The sequence below is a fragment of the Terrapene carolina genome, unplaced genomic scaffold, assembly GCF_002925995.2.
Source record: "Terrapene carolina triunguis isolate 2854851 unplaced genomic scaffold, T_m_triunguis-2.0 Scaffold141, whole genome shotgun sequence".
Lineage (NCBI taxonomy): Eukaryota > Metazoa > Chordata > Testudines > Emydidae > Terrapene > Terrapene triunguis.
In genome coordinates, this window is record NW_020664492.1 from 5,816,058 (window position 1) to 5,839,659 (window position 23,602).

The 23,602-nt window shown below is 43.8% G+C and overlaps 1 protein-coding gene across 2 annotated transcripts in view; it reads left to right on the forward strand.

Moving 5' to 3' along the window:
* Positions 1 to 23,602, forward strand: part of LOC113406841 (microtubule-associated tumor suppressor candidate 2-like) — a 296,281-nt gene that overhangs the window by 242,265 nt on the left and 30,414 nt on the right. For both annotated transcript variants that reach the window (XM_026653622.1, XM_026653623.1), the window contains one exon: positions 4,085 to 4,151. In XM_026653622.1, the coding sequence (XP_026509407.1) occupies positions 4,085 to 4,151 (67 nt within the window). The remainder of the gene's footprint in view (positions 1 to 4,084; positions 4,152 to 23,602) is intronic.

A 23,602-nucleotide genomic window follows, 5' to 3' on the forward strand; every position in this document is an offset into this window, starting at 1 on the left:
CCGTATCTGTGACGTTTAAAGGTGATGTTTTGACCCTTTGGGCTCTGCCTTCTGCGAGCTCCTTTCCCCCCGCTAAGCTGGACGGCTTCCTCTCTTAACTCCGGAGACCTTTGTTAAGCTCTTGTTTCCAAAGGCTGCGGTCTTGAGTGTGATCTTCCCAGTTGTCCACATCCATGTCCATTTCTTTGACGTATCGCTTGCACACATTCTTGAAACGCAATTCTGGGCGTCCTTTGGGTCTTTTTTCAGATGCCAATTGGCTGTAGAGGATGTGTCCTTTGGGATGTGCCCATCATTCATTCGGCACACATGCCCAAGCCAGTGGAGGCCTCTCTGTTTGAGGAGTGTTTGCATGCTGGGTGTGCTGGCCTGCTTGAGCACCTCAGTGTTGGTGACTCTGTCCCTCCAGGGGATTCCAAAGATTTGATGAAGGCAACGCATATGAAAGCTGTTGAGCCTCTTTTCCTGATGAGAGTATAAGGGCCATGTCTCACTCCCATACAAAAGTGTGCTGATAACACATGCACGATACACACAGATCTATGTCTGTTCTGTCAGTTTGCTATTTTGCTAGACCCTCTTGTTCAGTCTAGACATTGTTGTGGTGACTTTTCCAGTGAAAGGTTGACTGCGATAGGGGATCCCAAGTATGTGAACTCATTCACCACTTCAAGTTACAAGTTAGCATAAAATGATCCTATGAAGAGAGCTTATACATTCATTCATGCTGGGTTTCATCATGGGATTTTTTTTTTTTTTTTTTTAACTGTAAGATAAATAACTTGGCAGAAATTTGCTGAGGTTCCATTTTTAAGTCTCTCTTTTTTTTTTTTTTTTTTGCAAAGATGTGATAATTATTTACTTGTTTTTCAGTGTCTTCATTTAAGTAGAATAATAACAAGTGTCTGTCTGACTTCGGTATGTATGTATGTGTTTGAAATTGGTTTATGTAGTGCGTCCTTGCATTAAATAGATTTTGTTTGAAAAGGTGCGAGCTGGTGAGACGAGTGAGTGCTGCCCAGCTGCAGCAGTGTACCTGGCAATAAAATAGCCAATGTACCCCCTTGCACTCTGCCTGCAGCCCCTTCCCCCCCTCCCAATTCTTTTACATCTCTATTGACTGTATCACCTCTAAAATGCTTCTTAAAACGACCCCACTGTGTTAGTCAACTAGTATTGGCTAATGCTGTGATGTTCTGCGTAAAGGGGATCCTGTTCAGGGCTGCTGCTTTGGGAAACAGCTCTCAAGATTGCCAGTATACTGTCACCAACAGAGAGCGCTTGGCGGAAGCAGAGGAGCGTTGAACATACCCATACATTTCTCAACCAGTTCAGCTCACCTCTTTGCATGTTTTATTCAACAAAACTTTGCACGCTGCCTAGTGTAGTGGGGTCTCCAGTCCTGACTGAGGCCTCTAGGCATTACTGCAAAACAAATATCATGTAATAATGCTGATGGGTTTACTAGTTACTATAGTAAACAACAGTGGTGAAGTGGTAAATAAAACTACCCCCTCCCTGCCCAGGGGCCGCAGGGACGTGCGGGCTGCTTCCGGGAGCGTCGCAGAGCCAGGGCAGGTAGGAAGCCTGTTCCCCTTCATGCTGGGAGGTAGGGGGAGGAGTTGAGGGAGGGGGAGGAGTTTGTCAGCTGGGCCCGTGGACCCCCTGGAGTACCCTCCGGGACCCCCAGGGGTCCGCAGACCCCAGTTTGAGAAACGCTGCCCTATGGCGTAAACTGACCTTAACAGCTGTAGAAGCTTAGCCAGTAAATATTGTCATTTCATTCACATAGTGTTTAGAACGTTTTTTTTTAAGTAGGACACAGCCCAAGTCTCATACGGGATGTAGGCAGGACAGGTCACAAATCTCAACTCACTTGGTCTCCCCGCTGCCAGCAACCTTCACTAATCCCCAGCGTAGCATGCCCAATGCCACCTGCTTACCTGCTGCTGGTTCCCAACCCAAAAACTGAGGAACTAACTAGAAGAGGAGGAGGAAGGTTGGCTTGGAACATACACCGGTTGGTGTGTGAAAGCACTGGTTGAAAGCCAAAGTGGGTGATAACAGACAGCCTGGCAGCAGTGAATAGACAGGTGGATGTGGTCACAGCATCACACTCACCGACTAATGGTTGGAACATATTTGGCAGCAGATATATAATATATTCTGATAAAATGGACCTTCTAATTCTTGTTGATTGGTTGGTTGGATATTTTGTGACATCGCCTTCACATTTACTAAGAGTTTAAACCAGCTGATTTATTTAAATTAAGGCCATTTTACACTGCTGTAGTCAAGTAAAAAGGACCTTTAAGTGGGTGTAAATATAAATCACTCCCACTTTGAGGCCCCTCCACACTGCCAGAGTGGTGAAAAGTGACCTACGTGTGAATGGGAATCAGGCCCAGGGACCATGGTGCTCTGCAGTTCTGTGGCAGTGAAAGGGGGCTGCAGAATCACCCATGACTACCGTCTGCTCCCAGCCATAAAATAGTCCATTTAACATTATTTCTAGCTCTTTTCTAAGACTATAAATGATTTGTGTGTGTGTGTGTATGTACATATCGTTTCTACTCTAAAATATGGCCTAGATTTTAGAACAATATATATATCCCCTTTTTTTTTCTTTCCAAAATGCTTGCTACAGTTCATCCAAGATGGCCTAAAACCAGTCAAATGGTGTTGTGTCATAGAGACAGGCACCCGGTGGGAGAGGCTGTGCTGAGACATGCCCATTACAGAGGCAATGTGAAAGCAGAACACATAGGAGCACAGGAAGGTTGCAGAGGGGATGTGCTCACTGCAGGCTAAAGAAGAAACAACAGGGACAGGAAGGGGAGTCTATTAATCTTTTTTTTTTTTTTACTGTATTTCTGCCCTTTTTATAAAAAGCTTCTTCTTTAGTTCTTAATTTTATCTTTTTTATCATTTATTTCTGTTAATATTTTTGTTAAATTAACTGTTGGACTGCAGGGAAATAAAAATAGGTTACAGAATCACCAGCTTTCTGCCATATGTTTCATAATGCCTGCTGCTGAACTGGTCCTTAAAGTGCCTGGATTCCCTTCAGTGCTGCGTGCTGCTGACCAGTTTACTTGCTGGGATTCCTTTCCATTGAATTTGCTGCTACCTTGCATGTTGCCTTGACTATGATTTTTCTGTAGTGCCTTTGAAAGACTCTGGTTCTTTCCTTACCGGGGGCATATTTATAGTAGCTTGATTTAGTTTTCCTAATTATTAGTGACGTTCCCAGTAGGATATGTTCCTTTGTCTCCTCCCTAATGTATCACAGAATATATTCCAATTTAAAAGTGGCTTTATGTGCATGCTGTTACACTGGGATCACTTGTACTAAATCACTCTCCTGTGGATTTCCCTGCAGCTAGCTTTCTCTCATGATTCATTCAGCTCTTATGAAATATCTGCTACCCAAATCCTTACTCTTTAGTAGAGACATCTTAGTATTGCCAGTATAAATATGTTTTATATTCTTCTGGCTAAATGTCTGTCTGAATTCTTTATTATATGTTAAAAGAATTCAGGGGTTCCTTTTTTGAGGTGGTCTTTTTTCTTCTGGTCTAATTAAAATGTACCATGTCCATACATAAAGCTGGAAATATAGAACTGAAAGTCAGGTTATTACTGGTATTTGTGAGTGTACTGTATGCATACTATGTACAGAATGCTATATATTAATATACACAATCAGATTTATGTGCACGTGTATATTGCTCTATCTAGCTATATTGCTATATGCAGGGACACAAACATGTTTGTGTATGTTAATATCATGAATACCCTTTTGTATGTGCTGTCCACACAAACTGGAACCCAGACATGCACCAACACTGACTTGCAAATACAGAGGTGTGTGTAAATATAATATTGTATTCCTTAGTCTACTGTGAAACATGATTGTGTCAATGCTGGCTTCCACAGTTGGTTTTAAAAGAGAATTAGTTCATAATAATTACAAAACTAGATCTGAAGAATTTACCTAATCTGGTTTAGTAAATAAACATGTGAGAGTGCTTATCTGGGATAAATCGAGGGACTATACATATCCTTTTATTTTTTTTAACAGAATGAAAGTGCCCTTGTGAAAGAAAAGGAGCTATCAGTCGAGCTTGCAAACATCAGGGATGAAGTTGGTAAGTAGGGCTTCAGATACTAACAATGTGAAAAATGTCCTTTCTCACATGTAACAAAAGCAGTTATTCCTTGTCGTGTGGTACAAGGAAACCCGCAGAGCTGTAATAAAGTATCTTACTAAGCCCAGTGGTGAATTTTTGTGGCTTTGCAGGGAACAATAATTTTACCTCATTGTTGTTGTGGAGACAGGTTCATAACCGTACACACTGGAGCTAATCATGCATTATCTTTACTATTCACAGACGGTGATCTATAAATCTGTATTCTCTGTTCTAACAGCATCTGAACATGCCACCCAGCTCAGAAAACCTTCAGATGTGGCAGTGCACGGTTAGCTAGGAATTCATTACTTTGGTTGTGGGAGTTTACACGTACTGCACCCTGGTTACAAACAGAAGAGCACCAAGATCAAAACCCAAAATCAGTGTTCTACAAAAACTAACACTTAGTGAATTGGTTATAATCTCTCTGTGCCTAGAAAGGCAGGGACTAACTCAACTGGTGCCACTCATCCCATTTACTCTATGTACATTTGGGTGAGCACATTTCCCTTTTTTGTTCTGTTCTGAAAGCTGATCGGAAAGGCAGTGACCATTAGACCATTGATTGCATCTCTAGGGAGAGGAAAACGGGCTCTACTCAGGGCCCAGACATCAGGCTGAATTCTTTGTACCTGCATCTTCCCAGCATAGATGGGGTGTGTTATGCTTACCATAGAGCAAAAAGCAATTAACGGGCTGGGGAGGTGTGTGAGGGGGGGCAGGGGCTGCTGAACATGTATCAATGAAAGCATGGCTGTTCAGCTTCCACACTACTCCTGCCTAATGGCAAGACTAAGGCCAAAGAGGGGAGCGGGGAACTAAGAGCCTCATTAACTTGGTTGCATTTGATATGAAGGTTCCATTTTAAAATGGTTCATAAAGGGTTAATAAATGATCAATAGGTGTTTTATATAAATTGTTATAGAGTCCGATAGGGTAACTGATTGCTTATAATCATCGATAACCCATACTCCAACATGCTTATAACATATAGTAACCCTATATAAACAGAACCTTAATATGAAGTGTTATTATGAGCTTGATCAGGCTTGTGATTAAATAAATAGAGATATCCTATCTCCTAGAACTGGAAGGGACCTTGAAAGGTCATTCAGTCCAGCCCCCTGCCTTCACTAACAGGACCAAGTACTGATTTTTGCCCCAGATCCCTAAGTGGCCCCCTCAAGGATTGAACTCACAACCATGGGTTTAGCAGGCCAATGCTCAAACCACTGAGCTATCCATGTCTCCCCAGACCCTGCTAGCCCGTTCCCCCCCCCCCCCCCCCCCAATTCCTTTTTAACCCACACTCTGGAGAGTCAGAGCAGGTGTGAGACACCCACTCAGTGCAGACACCGACTCTACTTCGGGCTTAACTTTATTTGTCTTCTTCCATTTTTAAAAACCCTTACACCACCCTTCCCTGACACTTGTGCTGGAGCTCAATAACCTGGGCTCCCTGCTGTGCCTCTCAAAGGGATTTGCATTACCCAGACTGTGATAGTGCTTCACTGCTCCATCCCCCCAGAATGGTCCACCGGGGGCCGAGATCACATTTGCAATATCACTTTTATCTCTGTTTTCATCTCTACTGTGTTTTCCCCTTCCCCTCCCAAAGGAATTGCCGCAGTGCTTTTGCTTTTCAGGCAGGGAGGGAACATTTGAAGGGCTCTGCTCTGGTTCGAAGACCTATTCCCTGTTTTCAAGTTCTGTGTATCACTAACAGTCTGGCTTTGATCCTGCCTGTCTCTGAGTCTGAAGAGCGCACAGTAGGGAACACAAGGTTGTTGCACTCCAATGCATTTGTGAGTGGAGGCTATGTGTAGGCGCAAAGAAGAAGAAGCACAGGCTAGGGCCAGATTCTACTCCCAGTTACTCCAGCTTTATGCCAGTGTAAATCCACTGAAATCAATAGAGCTCCTTCCACATTTACACCGGTGTTGCTAGGAGCCAAAGGTGTAAACCACTGTACACAGTCTAGAGGTCACACTGCAGCACTCTCAATAATGCAGGATCAGGTTCCTCTTTGCTTCCTGCCCTACTCATCACTATTTACCTGGCACTTATATACACAGCACTAGACACCTTTGCTGTGCAGGATCAAGTCCCAGCCGAGGAACATAGGCAGCTGTTTTAGGTGCTTGCCTAAGGAAATAAAATGCACCTGAAATGGTCTCTGCTCCTAGGCTCAGCTATAGCCGGGAGCACCAGCTGCAGGGTTTTCCCTAGACTCTACACGCTCCCTGAATTTCCCCAATTGGCAGTGTTGCCAATTTAGTTGTTGGTTGGAAATTTGAATTGAAATTCAAACATTAATACACACTTTCAAAGCATACACAGTATATGAGAAAATACTTGTACCTGAGAAAGCAGAATGGGTTTGAAAAGTATGAACAAAGACTAGCTTCCTCAGACAGCTGTTATTTATGACAATGTCGGCACATTCGTTTCGGCAATGTTGGCCTACTTTATCATTTAAAATTATGATTTGTAAGCAAGGTCTGAATGAGCTCTGCCCTGACAGCCAGTGATGAGCCAGGGGAGGGGGAAAGGCTTCAGGACCAGACTGTATTTACATGAGCACACCCACTCTGCCTAGGTATCCAGCAGACAGAGCTTTGCTGCCCAACTGATCAATTTTGGCTGATGCTGGGTTACAAATCACTGAAGTATTAAATGTGGGGGTCATGACATGTTGTTATCCTTATTGTATGAGTAAAGGGCAGCAGAACTGTACTTAGCCTGACTGAATGAGGGGGGGTCTCCCTCAGTGCTTAATTCATGCTAGGGCTTGCCAGCAGGGCTGGTGCAACCACTAGGCAAACTAGGCGGTTGCCTAGGGCGCCAAGTGGTTGGGGGCGCCAAAAAGCGGCGAGCCCCAGCCACGGAGGGGCCGGCGCGGCGCAGAGTTTATTAGTTTAAACTTAGACAAACTTTACAATATGAAATCATATGGGAGGGGCCTATTTTACAAAGAACATTTCAAAAAAGCACTTTTCATCACTTGTTGGAAAGTTGTCAGGTCATTTTTAAGTAGAGATATCAAAGGTCTGCAAATCTGTTATTGAACTTATTACTATGAACACTTGAAAGGGACCAGGGTGATGGGGTTTAGCTACAGGGACACATGATTTTTATACAATCCCTTGTGCTGTCACATTATTTAAAAGAGACAAAGTGGATGAGGTGATATCTTTTATTGGACCAACTTCTGTTAGTGAGAGGGGCAAGTTTTCGAGCTACACAGAGTTCTTCTTCAGGTCTGAAAAGGTACTAACAGTGTCACAGCTAAACACTAGATTTAACAGATAGTTTAGCACAAGTAGTTAGCACATATTCAAGGGGACCATTCAAGGTGAAGTAGCCCATTCACTCCCTTGTAATCCTAGGACAAAAGGGGAAATTAGTGGGTTGCAAGTTGTTGTGATTAACCATAAATCCAGTATCTTTATGAAGATCATGATTTTTAATGTCTAGCAATGTTTTGAATTCAAGCTCCCAGGCTCATCTTTTGAAAAGTGTTTTGCAGGTTTCCTTTGAGGATGAGGACTGATAGGTCAGATATTGAGTGATTTTGTGGGGGCCCAACTCATGAGTTCTGAATGTTTGAGGTTGGCAATACTGAATATTACATCATGTCACCAAAGAAATTTAAGTCAAGGTTTCTCAAACTTTTTCACAGGCCGCATCTTAATACAGTTATTGTTTCATGGGCCAAATCCTCCCTCTCTGTATTAATTCTAATGAACAATGCCACATTATGCAGTATTCATTTTTGAAAGTTTATAATAAGCGATGCTCGGGGGGAGTGGAGGGGGAGGGGGGTGGAAGGTGGAAGTTTCACCTCGGGCGCAAAATATCCTTGCACCGGCCCTGCTTGCCAGGGCTGAGCCCCAGCACCTCTAGGCTTGGCAGTTCATAGCCCCGGCACCTCTGGGCTTGTCACATCAGTTATGAAAGTAACAAACTTGCTTGAGCCCCGGCACCTCTTTCATTACCAATTAAGCACTGGTCACCCTCAACTGAACTGCACTCCCTAAGCAGGAGGTTTGGATGCCATATCCTAGTGAGAGAGAGGGTGGGGTATAGGTGTTTTGCTTGGTGGTGTGGGCTCTGCCTAAGAGTCAGAGGCACTATTTGACCTGTCCCTCTCTCCTGTTTAGAGAGAGAGCTGATTAGGCTTCATAGAAAGTCTTTTGGTTTGTTAAAAGCAACAGAGGGTCCTGTGGCACCTTTAAGACTAACAGAAGTATTGGGAGCATAAGCTTTCGTGGGTAAGAACCTCACTTCTTCAGATGCAGGATTTCCATTACTTGCATCTGAAGAAGTGAGGTTCTTACCCACGAAAGCTTATGCTCCCAATACTTCTGTTAGTCTTAAAGGTGCCACAGGACCCTCTGTTGCTTTTTACAGATTCAGACTAACACGGCTACCCCTCTGATATTTGGTTTGTTAAGTGACCACTAAAGCTGAAATCACTGATAATCAGATCTAAGTGCTTAGACCTGCTGCAGAACAGCATTTCTGTGGAAGAGACGGCCCAGCCTGCACTCGCTGTGAGGTTCCCCCACTGAGAGCTGGGTGGAACCTCGAGAGACTGACTTATAGAGATCACAGTGGCAGGTGGCAGCAGAAGGTGACAGTGCAGGGCCATTGGGGTGGAGCAATAGAGTGAACGGTGGCATGACAAACAACAGCGGCCAAAGCATTGGACCTTGTTTTAGTGACTTTGTTCCAGAATGCTAGATTTGTGACTGGGAAACTTATATAAATATATATTTCCTAGTAGGCCAAGATTTTTAAAATGCATTATTTGCCAAGGTATTATCTCACATAGTCACTATCTCAAGAGGTCATTATCTTGGGGAGTTTCTGTACTAAACTTTTTGATTATTATAATTATTTTTTATGTAAGAATGGCATGTTGGGTCAGACCAATGGTCCATCTATCCCAGTATCCGGTCTTCCAACAGTGACTATTCCAGGTGCTTCAGAGGGAATGAACAGAACAGGGAATCATCGAGTGATCCATCCCCTTTCGTCAACTCCCAGCTTCTGGCGAACAGAGGCTAGGAACACTCAGAGCATGGTGTTGCATTCCTGCCCATCCTGGCTAATAGCCATTGATGGACCTGTCCTCCATGAACTTATCTAGTTCTTGTTTGAACCCTCTTACGATGTTGGCCTTCACACCATCCCTGGCAAAAGTTCCAAGGGTAACTGTGCATTGTGTGAAGAAATACTTCCTTTTGTTTGTTTTAAACTTGCTGCCTATTAATTTCATTGGGTGACCCCTGGTTCTTGTGTTAAGTGAAGGGGTAAATAACACTTCCTTATTCATTTTCTTCACACCAGTCAAGATTTTATAAGCCTCTATCATATCCCCTCTTAGTCATCTCTTTTCAAAGCTGAAAAGTCCCAGTCTTTTTAATCTCTCCTCATATGGAATCTGTTCCATACCCCTAATCATTTTTGTTGCTCTTCTCTGAACCTTTTCCAATTCCAATATATCTTTTTTGAGATGGGGTGACCAGAACTGCATGCAGTATTCAAGATGTGGGCATATCATGGATTTATATAGTAAAAGTGGAGGAGCTTGGTTTGCCAGACTGATCAGCTAAGCCAATACTGACAACCTATATGAAAAGGTGGCAAAACACCATGCCCCTGGACTGCATCAACATGCAGAAAGCCTTATAAGCCAGTTACTGTCAAAGCCAATTTTAGAAGAACTTAATTAGGCTGTTAAGAATGCTAGAGACACAACTCAGTTTATGTGAACCAACATGGCTGTTGCATCATACTTTCTATTTAAGCAAGAGATACCATACACTACAAACCGGACGCCAGTGTTAAGTGCATTGTCACTTGTTAATCCTGAACTTGGACACTGGTTTCGAACAAGACTGGAAAATGCTCGCTATCTTTCTGAAAAAACTCAGCTGACTCTCTAGAAGCATGCGGTGTAACAGTGAAAGATTTAGCAATTGAAAAAGTGAAGAACTCTCTCACCATATTCAAAATATGTGCATACATGGCTGATGAATGCACCAATGCAAATAGGCATCAAGTATTAAGTCATTGCATATGTTATCTTGATGTCCGTAGTAGGCCAGTAGATGCATTCTAGATGTTCAGGTTATAGAAGACACATCAGCTGCATCTGTGACATCTTAAAAGAGTTAAATGCTTGTAAATTGAACCCCAAACAGATGGCTGCTTGTGCATTTGATGGAGCTACAAACTTCTCTGGAAGACATAGTGGAGTACAAGCTTTGCTCAGAGAAAAGTGTAACCCTAATCTCTCCTATACACACTGCAGAGGCCATGTACTCCAGCTAGCACTAGTACAAGCTGCAGAATCTTCAAAAGACATTAAAACATCATAAATGTAATGGCTGTTTTATACTCTTTTTTTCAGCAAGAGTCCAAAAGGACTGAACGTCTTGGAAACAAATAGAAGATACACTGGGATTGAAGTTCAAATTAGTCCAACCTGGGAAAACCTGCTGGCTTTCTCATGAGCTATTCTTGGCTGTTGTCTTAAAATTACTGCAGCCATTATTACTAGCTTTGGAAAGTATCCACCAAGATAGGACAGATCTAAGTAGTGAGGGGGTGGACTACCTTTGTTACTAAGTTCAGAGAAGACTATCGCCATTCTCTCTCTTGTAAGTCTACTGTTGAAACCACTTGGGTCATTAAACAATGTCATCCAGGCATCTGCTACAACAGTAGTAGATCTTTGTCCAGCAATAAAAGCTACCCTTGGATCTATCAGAGATATCCATTGAAAATGTACTGGAAGAAGCAAAGACCTCAGTCCAGAAGTTGACTAATGAAGGTACTTATATTGACTCCTTAAGTGAAGAGGACAAGAAGTGTTTGTTAAGCCAGCTGAAAAAGTACACAGATTTGATTCTTACAAATCTACAATAGCGATTTCTGGATTCTACTCAACCTCCACGTAGCTTTTACAGATGCCTGTCTTATAAAACACCTATAGTTGAGTGGAGTGAGGCACTACCAGCAATAGGGCTGCTATGTGATCAGGACAGAATAGAGAATTTTGAACAGCATATGTGGAATAGCATATGATGAATGAATAAAGATTTAACTTCAACTTCTTTATCATCACTAGTGGTTCGACTCAATCTTTGCGCTATGTTTCCTGGGATGAAAGAAGTAGGAATTCATCTCTTGCTACTCCCAGTCACAACAGCTACAGTTGAGCGTTCTTTTTCCTCATTGAATAGAGGGCATCACAAAGGTGGCTTTAGGGCAGTGCACTGATCTTGTCCCCTGTGTGAGATAGAGCAGTTTGAGGTGTGAGCTAACTTGCAGTGGCTGCCAAAGGTCTAAAGGGGCCAACATAGAAGCCAGGAATCAATAGGGCACAGGAGCACCCTGGCCTGACCCCCTTAACCCAGACCAGACCAGACCTCTTACTACGACATTGGCTCCATGCCACTGGAGGGTTCCCCCTACACTGGGGTAATCCTCCCATGGTCAGCTAGAAGTCTACAGGGTCCCTTTGTGCCAGTAGGTCAACACAAAATGGCTGCAGTACAGCTAAGGATCTGGGCCATAGTACAGTATTTTTCTGTTTAAACATCTGAGTAACTTCTGCCTTCCCCACTACCCAAACAATGAACTCTCCTTATCCTTGCTAACATAGGATTGGTTTTGTATTAGAAAGTTTCTGCCTTCTCTTATTAACAATCAGAGTGAGTCAAGGACTTATAACATACTTACAGAGCTCAAACACTTGACAAGGAGATATCTTCTGGGCACACAAGGCCCCTAATCCCGTGGCCATTGAATTCAAAAGGGAGGCTTTCCATTTACTTCAATGGGTGTTGAATCAGGCTCCTATTTTGGAAAATTATTATTGCTTCTTATTTATTATGCTTATGAAATAAAATATTTTTAAAAAAGCAGACACCATACACTGGAGTTGGGTGCTGAGGAGGCCTGAGGCAGTACAACAGAGTTCTGAACTGTGGATTTTTAGTTTTTATTAAAAATACCCGTAAAAAGTCAGGAGGAAGGAAATCTTGGTAGGACATTTTCAAGTCATGGATTGAAGGACGAACATGTGCAGGTATTTCACGAGGGCAGAGTATTAAAAAAACTGATCAGCAGGGCACTTTTTGGTATATATCCATCCATATGAAATATGAACTTTTCTGCTTTTTAATGGGTTTTTAAGGAAGACATGTTTTACAATAACCTAACTTATTTAATATTTTTTCTTCATTAAAAAATCTGTTCTACACAACTTATTTTTAGCCTTTTCTTCAATAAAAGAAAAGAATTTGTGTTTTAAATCTGTGGGCCAGGGGAATGGTGAGTGCAAAGATTTATGATATCTCTTCACTTTAGCACAAACTTTTGCTTTTTTTTTTTTTAATAGCAGTGATGCAAAACAGGGGCTACATATATCTTAATGAAGAAGAAATGCATAAACTTCCTTATCTCGGCATGTGTAACTCAGGGAGCAGTAAGGGAAGGTGTGACACTTTGCAGGGTTAACCAAGGTGCTCGGGGTGAATCACTATCATCTGCTTGCAGCAGGAGGGAGCCTTGTCTACGCCAACCGGGGAAACTCTCCCCAGCTACCAGCTGCTGGCAGCACCAATATGCCATTCTGGGCTTCACAAGCCCCACTTTTTCCCTCTGCAGGTTAGCTACACACCCCACTTTCTTATACTCAAGTGCCCAGTCCCTTGTCTTCTGGACACATGCAGTGTGACCATTCCGCTGCCTCTGTGGAAGGAGTGCAATCCAATTTACTGGCTTCACCACTGTTCAGCACGTCTTTATATTACATATGGGCTTAGCACCAAGCATTTAGAAGTGTCTATAGTAAAACCAAATTGAAGTGTATTTAACAGAGCTTGAGTAAAGATTCAAACGAAAGCAGGTACAAGGATTTGGAAACAATAAGGTTACAGGTAAAAGAAAAACATCCAATGCAATCTGTAGCCTATACTTATTAACTAGTTACTTTCTTGACCCAATGGTCAGTCCCTGTAGTGCTTGCCCAGTCAGGGCCGGCTCCAGGCACCAGCTTCTCAAGCAGGTGCTTGGGGCGGCTGTTCCGGACAGGGGCGGCAGTTCCAGGTATTCGGCGGCAATTCGGCGGACGGTCCCTCACTCCGCCTGGGAGTGAAGGACCTCCCGCCGAATTGCCGCCGCAGATCGCGATCGCGGCTTTTTTTTCTTTTGGTTTTGGCTGCTTGGGGCGGCCAAAACCCTGGAGCCGGCCCTGTGCCCAGTCCAGAAAGCTCGGGTTTACCTTTCATGAGACGCCCCCGCTGGCAGAGTGACTTCCCCGTAATGGATAACACCTTGTGCCCTTTCTTATGCTCTTATACAGTTACAGACTATTGTCTCTTAGTCCAAAGGGGTCTTTTCTTGGGGTTCTTTTGTCTTTGTAAACACTGACATCTGCATCTTCCCCAGACTGAACACAGGGCTGGGCTGAATTGAGGATGCTGATTGTTCTCAGTGTTGATTGAGTCAGTTCAGAGACCTGCTTTGCCTCCTGTGACAAATTTCACTTCAACAGTTTTAAAACCTATGATCCTACATTTTACTTATCTCTTAAACTCTTTCCCACACAAACATTGTGCAATAACCATGACAATTAGCAAGTTCTTAGCTTTCAGCAGAGACTGCACATGACTCTCTTCAGTGAAATATTGAGAAGAGAAGCTAGTCGGACACAGGTGTAATATGCCACCAGGGCATTTCTGTGTCACAGAAGGTATTTTGTTCTCATATTTGTCTGTTTTTTTATTGCCAACCTTTAAGCAAACCAAGGAATGAATCATCATAGGCTATAGCCCATCATAGGCTAGAATGGTAGGTAAAAGTTCCATGGCAGGGATTTGGGGAAAACATATAATGCATACCTAACTCTTGGATATTCTGAATACAAAGCGTTCTGTCTGAATAAAAAGGAATGTCTCCCAGTCACTTAAAAATAATGAAGTACAGCCTGGTTAATCAGTTTGTACATTTGTCAGCTGTTCATGATTTCCCATAAAAATAATAATAATTTAAGGCTGTCAGACATATAAACATCTGAATAAACCAATGTACCAAGCCCAGACTAGACAGGTTTGATTGGGATCATTTTCTGGAGTAAAAACATTTTATGTCTATGAATCATAGAATCATAGAATATCAGGGTTGGAAGGGACCTCAGGAGGTCATCTAGTCCAACCCCCTGCTCAAAGCAGGACCAATTCCCAACTAAATCATCCCAGCCAGGGCTTTGTCAAGCCTGACCTTAAAAACCTCTAAGGTATGAGGTAGTTATAGCTCAAGATTACTGCTATAGGGCCCAATCATGTGACGGGCTGAGTGACACAGCTGCCATTTTCTTCAGTGGGAGTTGGTGATAGGCCTCGTTTAATCAACGGAGTAAAATAACAAAACTTAATCCTAATTTCAGAGCATTTAACATCTTGGTTTCAAAGAAAGCTTGCTTGGCAAATGTAACCCTTACTGCTAAAGTAGCAGCAGTTATAAGACACTTAAATCTGCCATTAGAGTGAAATAGGAAAGTACATTTCCAGTCCTGGTACTCATGGGGGATGCATGGATATCCAGTGCTATAAACACTGAGGAATTTGTGTTATCTTATAAAATCAAGATCTGCCCACACATTATGCCAGAAATGCGAGTGCTCTTAACACATTATACACAGTCAGTGCCAGAACTAGAAGCTGATTCTCATAAGTGTTAAACATATGCACTTTTCAGTTGTTCCTGGGAAGCCATTGAAGCTGAAAAAAGGCCTTATCCAGAAGGTGTTGAATACCCTCAATTCCCCTTCAGATCAGTGGGAGATGAGGCCATTCCAAACCGTGTTGGACCTGGTTTTAAAATGATCAAAATAATCCATTAGTTTGCAACAAATAAAGTATTAGAGAGAGAGAGACATGTAAATAGCTAGATATTTAGTTAAATAGGAAATACTCACATCCTGAAGTACAATCCAGATCATCCGAATTTACAGGTGTTTAAAAACACCCGTGCATAATACTGCTATAGATGTCTGTGGGACAAATCGTGCAATCCTTATTCACAAAAATCCCATCAAAGTCTGAGAAATAAGGCCTGCAGGATTTTTCTGTTTATCTACAACGGTCAGTCAGAAATAAGGTTAAGGAAAAGAGACCCCATATGTAATATAAAGATATGTGGATCATAATCTCTGAACAATGACTGTAGAGCCAGTCCTCTGATCAGAAACAGACAAACTGTGAGGGAGACAAGGTGGGTGAGATAATAATATATCCTTTATTGGACCAACTTCTGTTGGTGAGAGAGACAAGCTTTCAAGCAGCTCCACAGAGCTCTTCTTCAGGTCTGGGAAAGGTACTCAGAACTCACAGCTAAACACAAGGTGAAACAGATTGTTTAGCATAAATAGTTAACACATATTGTAAGAGACCATTGAAGGTGAAATGGCCAGTTAGCACCTCTGCAATCATAGGACAAAAAATTGTGGGGGATTAGTGGGTTACAGATTGTTGTAATAAGCCATAAATCCAGGGTCTTTTTTAAAAACAGGATTTTTAGTGTCTAGCAAAGTTATGAATTTAAGCTCCCAGGATCCTCTTTTGAAGGTGTTGCACATGTTTCCTTTGAGGATGGGGACTGATAGGTCAGATATAGAGTGATCGTTTTGCGAAAACTGTTTGCCCTCAGATAATAGGGCGTTTTTGTCTTTTATCATTTTCCTGTGTGAATTCATGTGAGAACATAATGAGTGTCTGGTTTCACCCACATAGTTGTTATTTATTTAATTCACTGGATGTGGTATACCGCATGTTGTGATAGACATGTGCAGGACCCATGGATAGGGTTGCCAATTTTGGTTGCACATATTCATGGAGTTTCATCACATGACATGATCTTTAATTAAAGATTAATCTTTAATTTCTGGAGTCTCCAGGACAATCCTGGAGGGTTGGCAACCCTACCCATGGATCTTGAAAGGTGTGTTGGATGGTGTGTGTGGGGAGTTTGATCATCATAACAGTGGGGATCTGACTGCAGGTTTTGCATCTATTGTTCTGTCAGGGGCTGCTGCTGCTTTGAGTTGGTGTGTCCTGGCCTGTGAGGAGCTTGCTTCTGATGACGAGCTTGGAGAGGTTGAGGGCATTGTTTAAAGGCCAAAAGAGGGGGACTAGGAAAGACTTCTTTCAGGATGGGGTCCCCATCGAGTATGGATTGTAATTGTTTAATGATACCCCATAAGGGTTCCAATGTGATGTTGTAGGTGATAACTAGGGGTGTGCGATCGGAGATTTTTGGGTTTGGTGTTGTTTTTTTTCATATTGAAGCAGGTTCTCTCGGTGTATTTGGGTGACAAAAACACCATATCTCCCAACCAACCCGGCTACAACAGCACTGCAACCAGGTCAGCTACATGAGTGGTTACACTGGCATCAGCACTCGGTTTCGCAGTCCACTTGAACATAAAGGCTGAGTATAAAAATACATTGCTCAGTTAAGTTTCCTGCGAGAGGCGCAGGAGTGACATTCCATTGGTGACATTTAGCTTTTCCTTGCATTGTGAACTGGGCCTGAAATACATTTTGATTGTCTGTTGCACACAATAGTCTATAGGTCATTCACCAAGGGAAATAACATCAGCTTGGTGCTAGGAAAGCTGTGGAGCAGTGATGTCAACTCTGTGATTTAACCGGGAGCAGGTTGTCATCCTAGTAAATGTCATTTTATATCAAAGTCCCTTCCAGTCTGGAAAGTACAAGTGAAATATCCACCGGGGAAAAATCCAACCTGAAATCCTCTTGATGGGATGTAGATTTTGTTTTGTTACCATGTTAGTGACTGTTGCAATTTCCAGGAGCTGCTAAGTTTTTGAATTTTTGCATTAGTTTGGGCACATGTGGACTTGCTGTTTGTTACCAATAAACACAGCCTTCGTCCTGACATTGGCCTTGTGCCGTTGCACCATATGCATTGTGCTTTGGACTCTCTTCTGAAGCTTTGTACTATAAAATGAAGCCCACGTCTGTTTCCAAAAGTGGGGGCTAGGGCATTCATTTTCATAGTGAAGAACTGACTGTTAAATATGGGTTAACAGACCAACCCATAAGCAAGGCCATTCCAGCCATAAATCACTGGTTATTATTATCTTCTTTTCATTAAATATATGTAGGGCCCCATTGTGAGTTTGATGCCAGGACCCAGGCTGCACCAGGAGCCCCCAGGAATAATTCTCAAACAGAATTCTTCCTGGAGACTCCCAGGGAGCACATGATACAGCAGCAGCTCTGCCACCCCTTCAGTGGGTGCCACATGGATGCTCCTCTCCATGCCCAGAAAGCTCTGGTAACCAGTGCAAAGGAGATAAGAGAGATGGCCCCACCCTACCCTCTGAGCTACCTCTCTAGGTTAGTTAGCACCTGCAGGGGTAGTAGCAGAGAGAAATGCCTGTATTCCCTAGTAGTTTTGTGTCTGGACAGTAGGATTGTGTCTGGAGCCTACAGAGAGGCACAAGGGAGGGAAGGGGAGGACTCCTTGTGTTCTCTGTACTTTCCTCTTAATAATATGCCCCAAGCTCTAACCAAATCACAGATGGTCCTTTTTAAATAATAAGTGTCAGATCAGTCCCAGGTGAACTTCAAATAATGCTGGTCCAAATTATTTCCACTTAATGTTAACTAGGAATCCTTTTTCGTTTCCTGAAAAGCCAAGATGTGACAACAAGGAAAATGCAGAAATGTGGGACCATATGTAGGGTTACACATGCATTAAATATGGACCTTATTTAAAAGGGGGGTTGATCTGATAATGCTATATGCTCAAGAAGAGATCCAGAAAAATCAAAGAGCATAATTCTGATCTCAGTTCTATTGCTCCTACTGCACACAAAGATCCAACAATATTTTGAAGTTATGGGGTGTGGATCTTCTAAAGGGGAGAATGGAGCTCCTAAATTAAAATTCTCATCTTACCTGTTGTATTTACTCTGTCTGCCTATCTAACCTGATCTATATCGGTAGGTATGTACTGCATCTAATCTAAAAGGTCACATTCTCAGCTTGTGTAAATCACTATAGCTCCACTGACTTGCTCCATCTGAGGAACATTATATTTTTTAATTTGCCATCTGTCAACGCGACAGTGAAGCTCTGGGGTTTCAGGCATTTATTTCACATTGCTCCTGCATTTGTGATGCAATTTCTTTATGTTAAGAAAAGCAAAAGCTCAGTGTCACAATACCAGTGACTCACTAGCTGATAGCAAGATCCATTATCATAAGAACAGCCACACTGGGGCAGACCAAAGGTCCATCTAGCCCAGTACCCTGTCTTCCGACAGTGGCCAATGCCAGGTGCCCCAGAGGGAATGAACAGAACAGGTAATCATCAAGTGATCCATAGGATCATAGACTATCAGGGTTGGAAGGGACCTCAGGAGGTCATCCAGTCCAACCCCCTGCTCAAAGCAGGACCAATACCCAATTAAATTATCCCAGCAAGGGCTTTGTCAAGCCTGACCTTAAAAACCTCTAAGGAAGGAGATTCCACCACCTCCCTAGGTAACCCATTCCAGTGCTTCACCACCCCCCTAGTGAAAAGGTTTTTCCTAATATCCAACCTAAACCTCCTCCATTGCAACTTGAGACCATTACTCCTTGTTCTGTCATCTGTTACCACTGAGAACAGTCTAGATCCATCCTCTTTGGAACCCCCTTTCAGGTAGTTGAAAGCAGCTATCAAATCCCCCCTCATTCTTCTCTTCTGCAGTCTAAACAATCCCAGTTCCCTCAGCCTCTCCTCATATGTCATGTGCTCCAGCCCCCTAATCATTTTTGTTGCCCTCCACTGAACTCTTTCCAATTTTTCTACATCCTTCTTGTAGTGTGGGGCCCAAAACTGGACACAGTATTCCAGATGAGGCCTCACCAATGTTGAATAGAGGGGAATGATCATGTCCCTCGATCTACTGGCAATGCCCCTACTTATACAGCCCAAAATGCCATTAGCCTTCTTGGCAACAATTGCAAACTGTCGACTCAGATCCAGCTTCTCGTCCACTGTAACCCCTAGATCCTTTTCTGCAGAACTGCTGCCCAGCCATTCGGTCCCTAGTCTGTAGCAGTGCATGGGATTCTTACGTCCTAAGTGCAGGACTCTGGACTTGTCCTTGTTGAAACTCATCAGATTTCTTTTGGATCAATCGTCTAATTTGTCTAGGTCCCTCTGTATCCTATCCCTACCCTCCAGCGTATCTACCACTCCTCCAGGTTTAGTGTCATCTGCAAACTTGCTGAGGGTGCAGTCCACGCCATCCTCCAGATCATTAATGAAGATATTGAACAAAACCGGCCCCAGGACTGACCCTTGGGGCACTCTGCTTGATACCGGCTGCCAACTAAACATGGAGCCATTGATCACTACCCATTTAGCCCAACGATCTAGCCAGCTTTCTATCCACCTTATAGTCCATTCATCCAGCCCATACTTCTTTAACTTGCCGGCAAGAATACTGTGGGAGACCCTATCAAAAGCTTTGCTAAAGTCAAGGAATAACACGTTCACTGCTTTCCCCTCATCCACAGACCCAGTTATCTCCTCATAGAAGGCAATTAGGTTAGTCAGGCATGACTTGCCCTTGGTGAATCCATGCTGACTGTTCCTGATCACTTTCCTCTCGTCTAAGTGCTTCAGAATTGATTCCTTGAGGACCTGCTCCATGATTTTTCCAGGGACTGAGGTGAGGCTGACTGGCCTGTAGTTCCCCGGATCCTCCTTCTTCCCTTTTTTAAAGATGGGCACTACAGTAGCCTTTTTCCAGTCATCCGGGACCTCTCCCAATCGCCATGAGTTTTCCAAGATAATGGACAATGGCTCTGCAATCACATCCGCCAACTCCTTTAGCACCCTCGGATGCAGCGCATCCGGCCCCATGGACTTGTGCTCGTCAAGCTTTTCTAAATAGTCCCAAACCACTTCTTTCTCCACAGTGGGCTGGTCACCTCCTCCTCATGCTGTGCTGCCCAGTGCAGTAGTCTGGGAGCTGACCTTGTTCATGAAGACAGAGGCAAAAAAAGCATTGAGTACATTAGCTTTTTCCACATCCTCTGTCACTAGGTTGCCTCCCTCATTCAGTAAGGGGCGCACACTTTCCTTGACCTTCTTCTTGTTGCTAACATACCTGAAGAAACCCTTCTTGTTACTCTTAACATCTCTTGCTAGCTGCAACTCCAAGTGTGATTTGGCCTTCCTGATTTCGTTCCTGCATGCCTGAGCAATATTTTTATACTCCTCCCTGGTCATTTGTCCAATCTTCCACTTCTTGTAAGCTTCTTTTTTGTGTTTAAGATCAGCATGGCATCCATCCCCCATCCCCCATTAGCAAAATTAGTGGGCTTTCTATTCAGACCTCTACAATTGCTTTGTATTTGAGGGATTTTGTTCCCTTTTTTATCGTGTTGGTTTATGGTTTGTGTTTGACAGTTACTTTCTTCTAGTTCAAAAAGCGTCATTTCGTAGCCTATGCCTGTGTGTTGTGCAATCTCATTAAAGAGATTGCTGAAGGACAGGTTTCATTATAATTCCAATATAAAGCTTGAGTAGGTTTCAATTATAATGAATACAGACCTTGAAGCTTGATCTCATTGTACTTTGGCTCGTTGATAGTTTCACACAGCAATGGAAGCTAACACAAAATGTAGCTCTGTATAGTCACGCAACAAAATAATAAGAGAGCATTTAAAATTATAACACAAAACTGCAAGAGAAAAGAAACTTCATCTAATGTCCATATAAATTGCTGATCTTCTACTTCACGTACAAGGCATGTAATAGGACTTCATACATTGCGTATATTGATCTTGCAGAATTATTGGTTTTTCCCTCCCCCTGTAGGGTGCAGAAGACATGGGAAGGGCAGAAACTCCATTTCAGTGCGCTCAAAAACTATCAGATGGAGGGAAACACACTCAGAGAAGCAGCAACCACCTGCTCCCTCCAGTCCTGTGAAACCTCATCTGTGCAAAAACCCATGGCCAGGGCCCTGGGTTTTGATAGGGGCATGGTTGAGTGAAGGTAGTGGCACTGGGGGATCAGCTGCTGCGCATGGCACCATTCCTCCAGGAAATCTGCTGGCAAATTCTTATGGAAGTTAATAGCGACCCTGAAATCATTAACTTCCACAAGTTCCATTCCATGCTGTCAGCCCCCTCCAAAGGGGTTCCAGGCAGGGCCGGCTCCAGGCACCAGGCACCCAAGCTGGTGCTTGGGGCGGCACCTGGAGGGGGGCGGCGGCGCAGCGCTCCGGCCCCCGGGGAGAGTGGGGCCACAGCAGGGCTCGCTGCCCTGCCCCCGGCGCTCTGGCCGCCGGGGGGGGAGGGAGCCGAGCCCCCGCCGGGGCTCGCCGCCCTCCTCCCAGGGCTCTGGCCGCCCTCCCCCCCGGCGCCCTGCCCCCGGCCGCCGAGGGGAGAGCGGAGCCCCCGCCGGGGCTCGCTGCCCTCCCCCCTGGGGCGGCGAAAAAGCCAGAGCCGGCCCTGGTTCCAGGGCAGGTGGCAGGCATGGCAGCCTGGCTCCTGATCAGCCATGGTGCCATGGAAGAGGAGAATCCGAAGAGTAGCACAGAGGGGCAAATCACATGTGTAGATGCTTCAAGATCCATGAATCTTAGAACATCAATGCCTTTGGGCCCTACTGAAGTCAGTAGAAAGATTCCCAGGGACTTCACTGGGAGCTGAATTACACCTGGTAGGGCCATGCCTCCAGGCCTCTCTGCAATTGCCATCCCACCAGCAAGACTAGGCCTCAGGAATTCAGGAAGTACAAACACACATATTTCCCTGGATCTCTTTCCCCTTCCCATGGTTCTTCTGCAGGAAGGAACATGGGGAGGTTGTGGAATCCTCATCATTGCAGGATTTTAAGAGCGGGTTAGACACAAACTTGTCAGGGATGGTCCTGGTTTACTTGGTTGTGCCTCATTGCAAGGGGCTGGATTGATGACTTCTCGAGGTCCTGTCCAGCCCTACATTTCTATGATTCTATGAATGATGAGGGGATTTCTAGACTACATAAACTAAACAGGTGCCTCTTGGTGGGGTCTTCAATATTGGGCTGAATACATTGGAAATAGGCTGTCTCTTGAGATTATCAGTACTTCCTGCTTCCAGATGGACTGGAAATCCCACATTAAAAGCCCTTTATCCTGATGTTTCAGTACTTATGCTTATGGCCCCAGCCAGACCAAGAGCTGCAAAGGTTCATGGGGGGAGATTCAAAACAGGTTAATTGAAATTTTTCAAACCTCAAACACGGTTTGGTTGGGGAATTTGGCAAAGATCCTGGTTAGGTCTTACTTTATCCAAACCCCAAATGAGACTGTGTTTATGATTTATTAATCTTTGCCCTAATCCATTTTAAAGTGTCTCTTTAAAAATAAAAAATATCTGACACCATTGCTGTAACTAAGGCTACGTCTGTACTGCACACCACATGTGGCGTCATGTAGGATATGGGTAGCTACGCGCCTCAGTGAAAAGAAGGCTGTGTCCACACTGAAAGTGAAAGGCTCTGGCAGGGGGGAGGCAGCAGGGAAAGGCTCCGTCATCTCCCTGCAGTAGGGAAAGGCTCCAGCAGTGTAGATGGGGAGGCAGAGCTTGGGCGAGTAAAGAGCCATGTAGGATATGTACCCGGGTACACACCCACAGGGTTCAGGCATGTCTTTATTCTACTCACCTAAGCCATGCCTCACAATCTACAGTGCTGTTTATAGCTGTGTTTGTACTGTATGTACTCTACAGGCCGCTGAAACTAGTGCACAGTGTAGATGTACCTTATTTGACAAACTAGTGCTACCATGGCAGCTTCTGCATGAAGAATGAGCTCAGACTCATGACATAACAAAAAGGAGAAAAGAACATGAACAGTGATAAAAGTAGTAACCACTGGCTTTGGCAAGTAAGCTGAGTGAATGTGACATGGAAATTATAGAGCAAGTGTGTTTATGAAACAATATGAGCCTTGTTCACGGAGAATTGCAACAGCATCCACCATTCTAATTTAGGCCATTATTGGTCAGCAATCTCGAGATTTCAAAATGGGAAGGTAGGATGGGTAACTAAATTGGTGCAGCCAGTCTCATCAGAAGCTGCTTCTTCTTCCAAACAAGCTATGCCTATGGGTGGAGGATCTCAGATAGATCAATGCCATAATACAGTTCAAAACACATCTGTTTCCTTGCTTCACTAATTTTTTTCTAACTTTAAATTTCCTGTTGATTTCAATCTTCCCCTGCTTGAGAGATCTCTAAAAAGTTAGCAAGCTTGCTCTCTCCGTGGGTTCTATCCAACTTCACTCAGCTTGAACCCAGACATGGATTTTGAA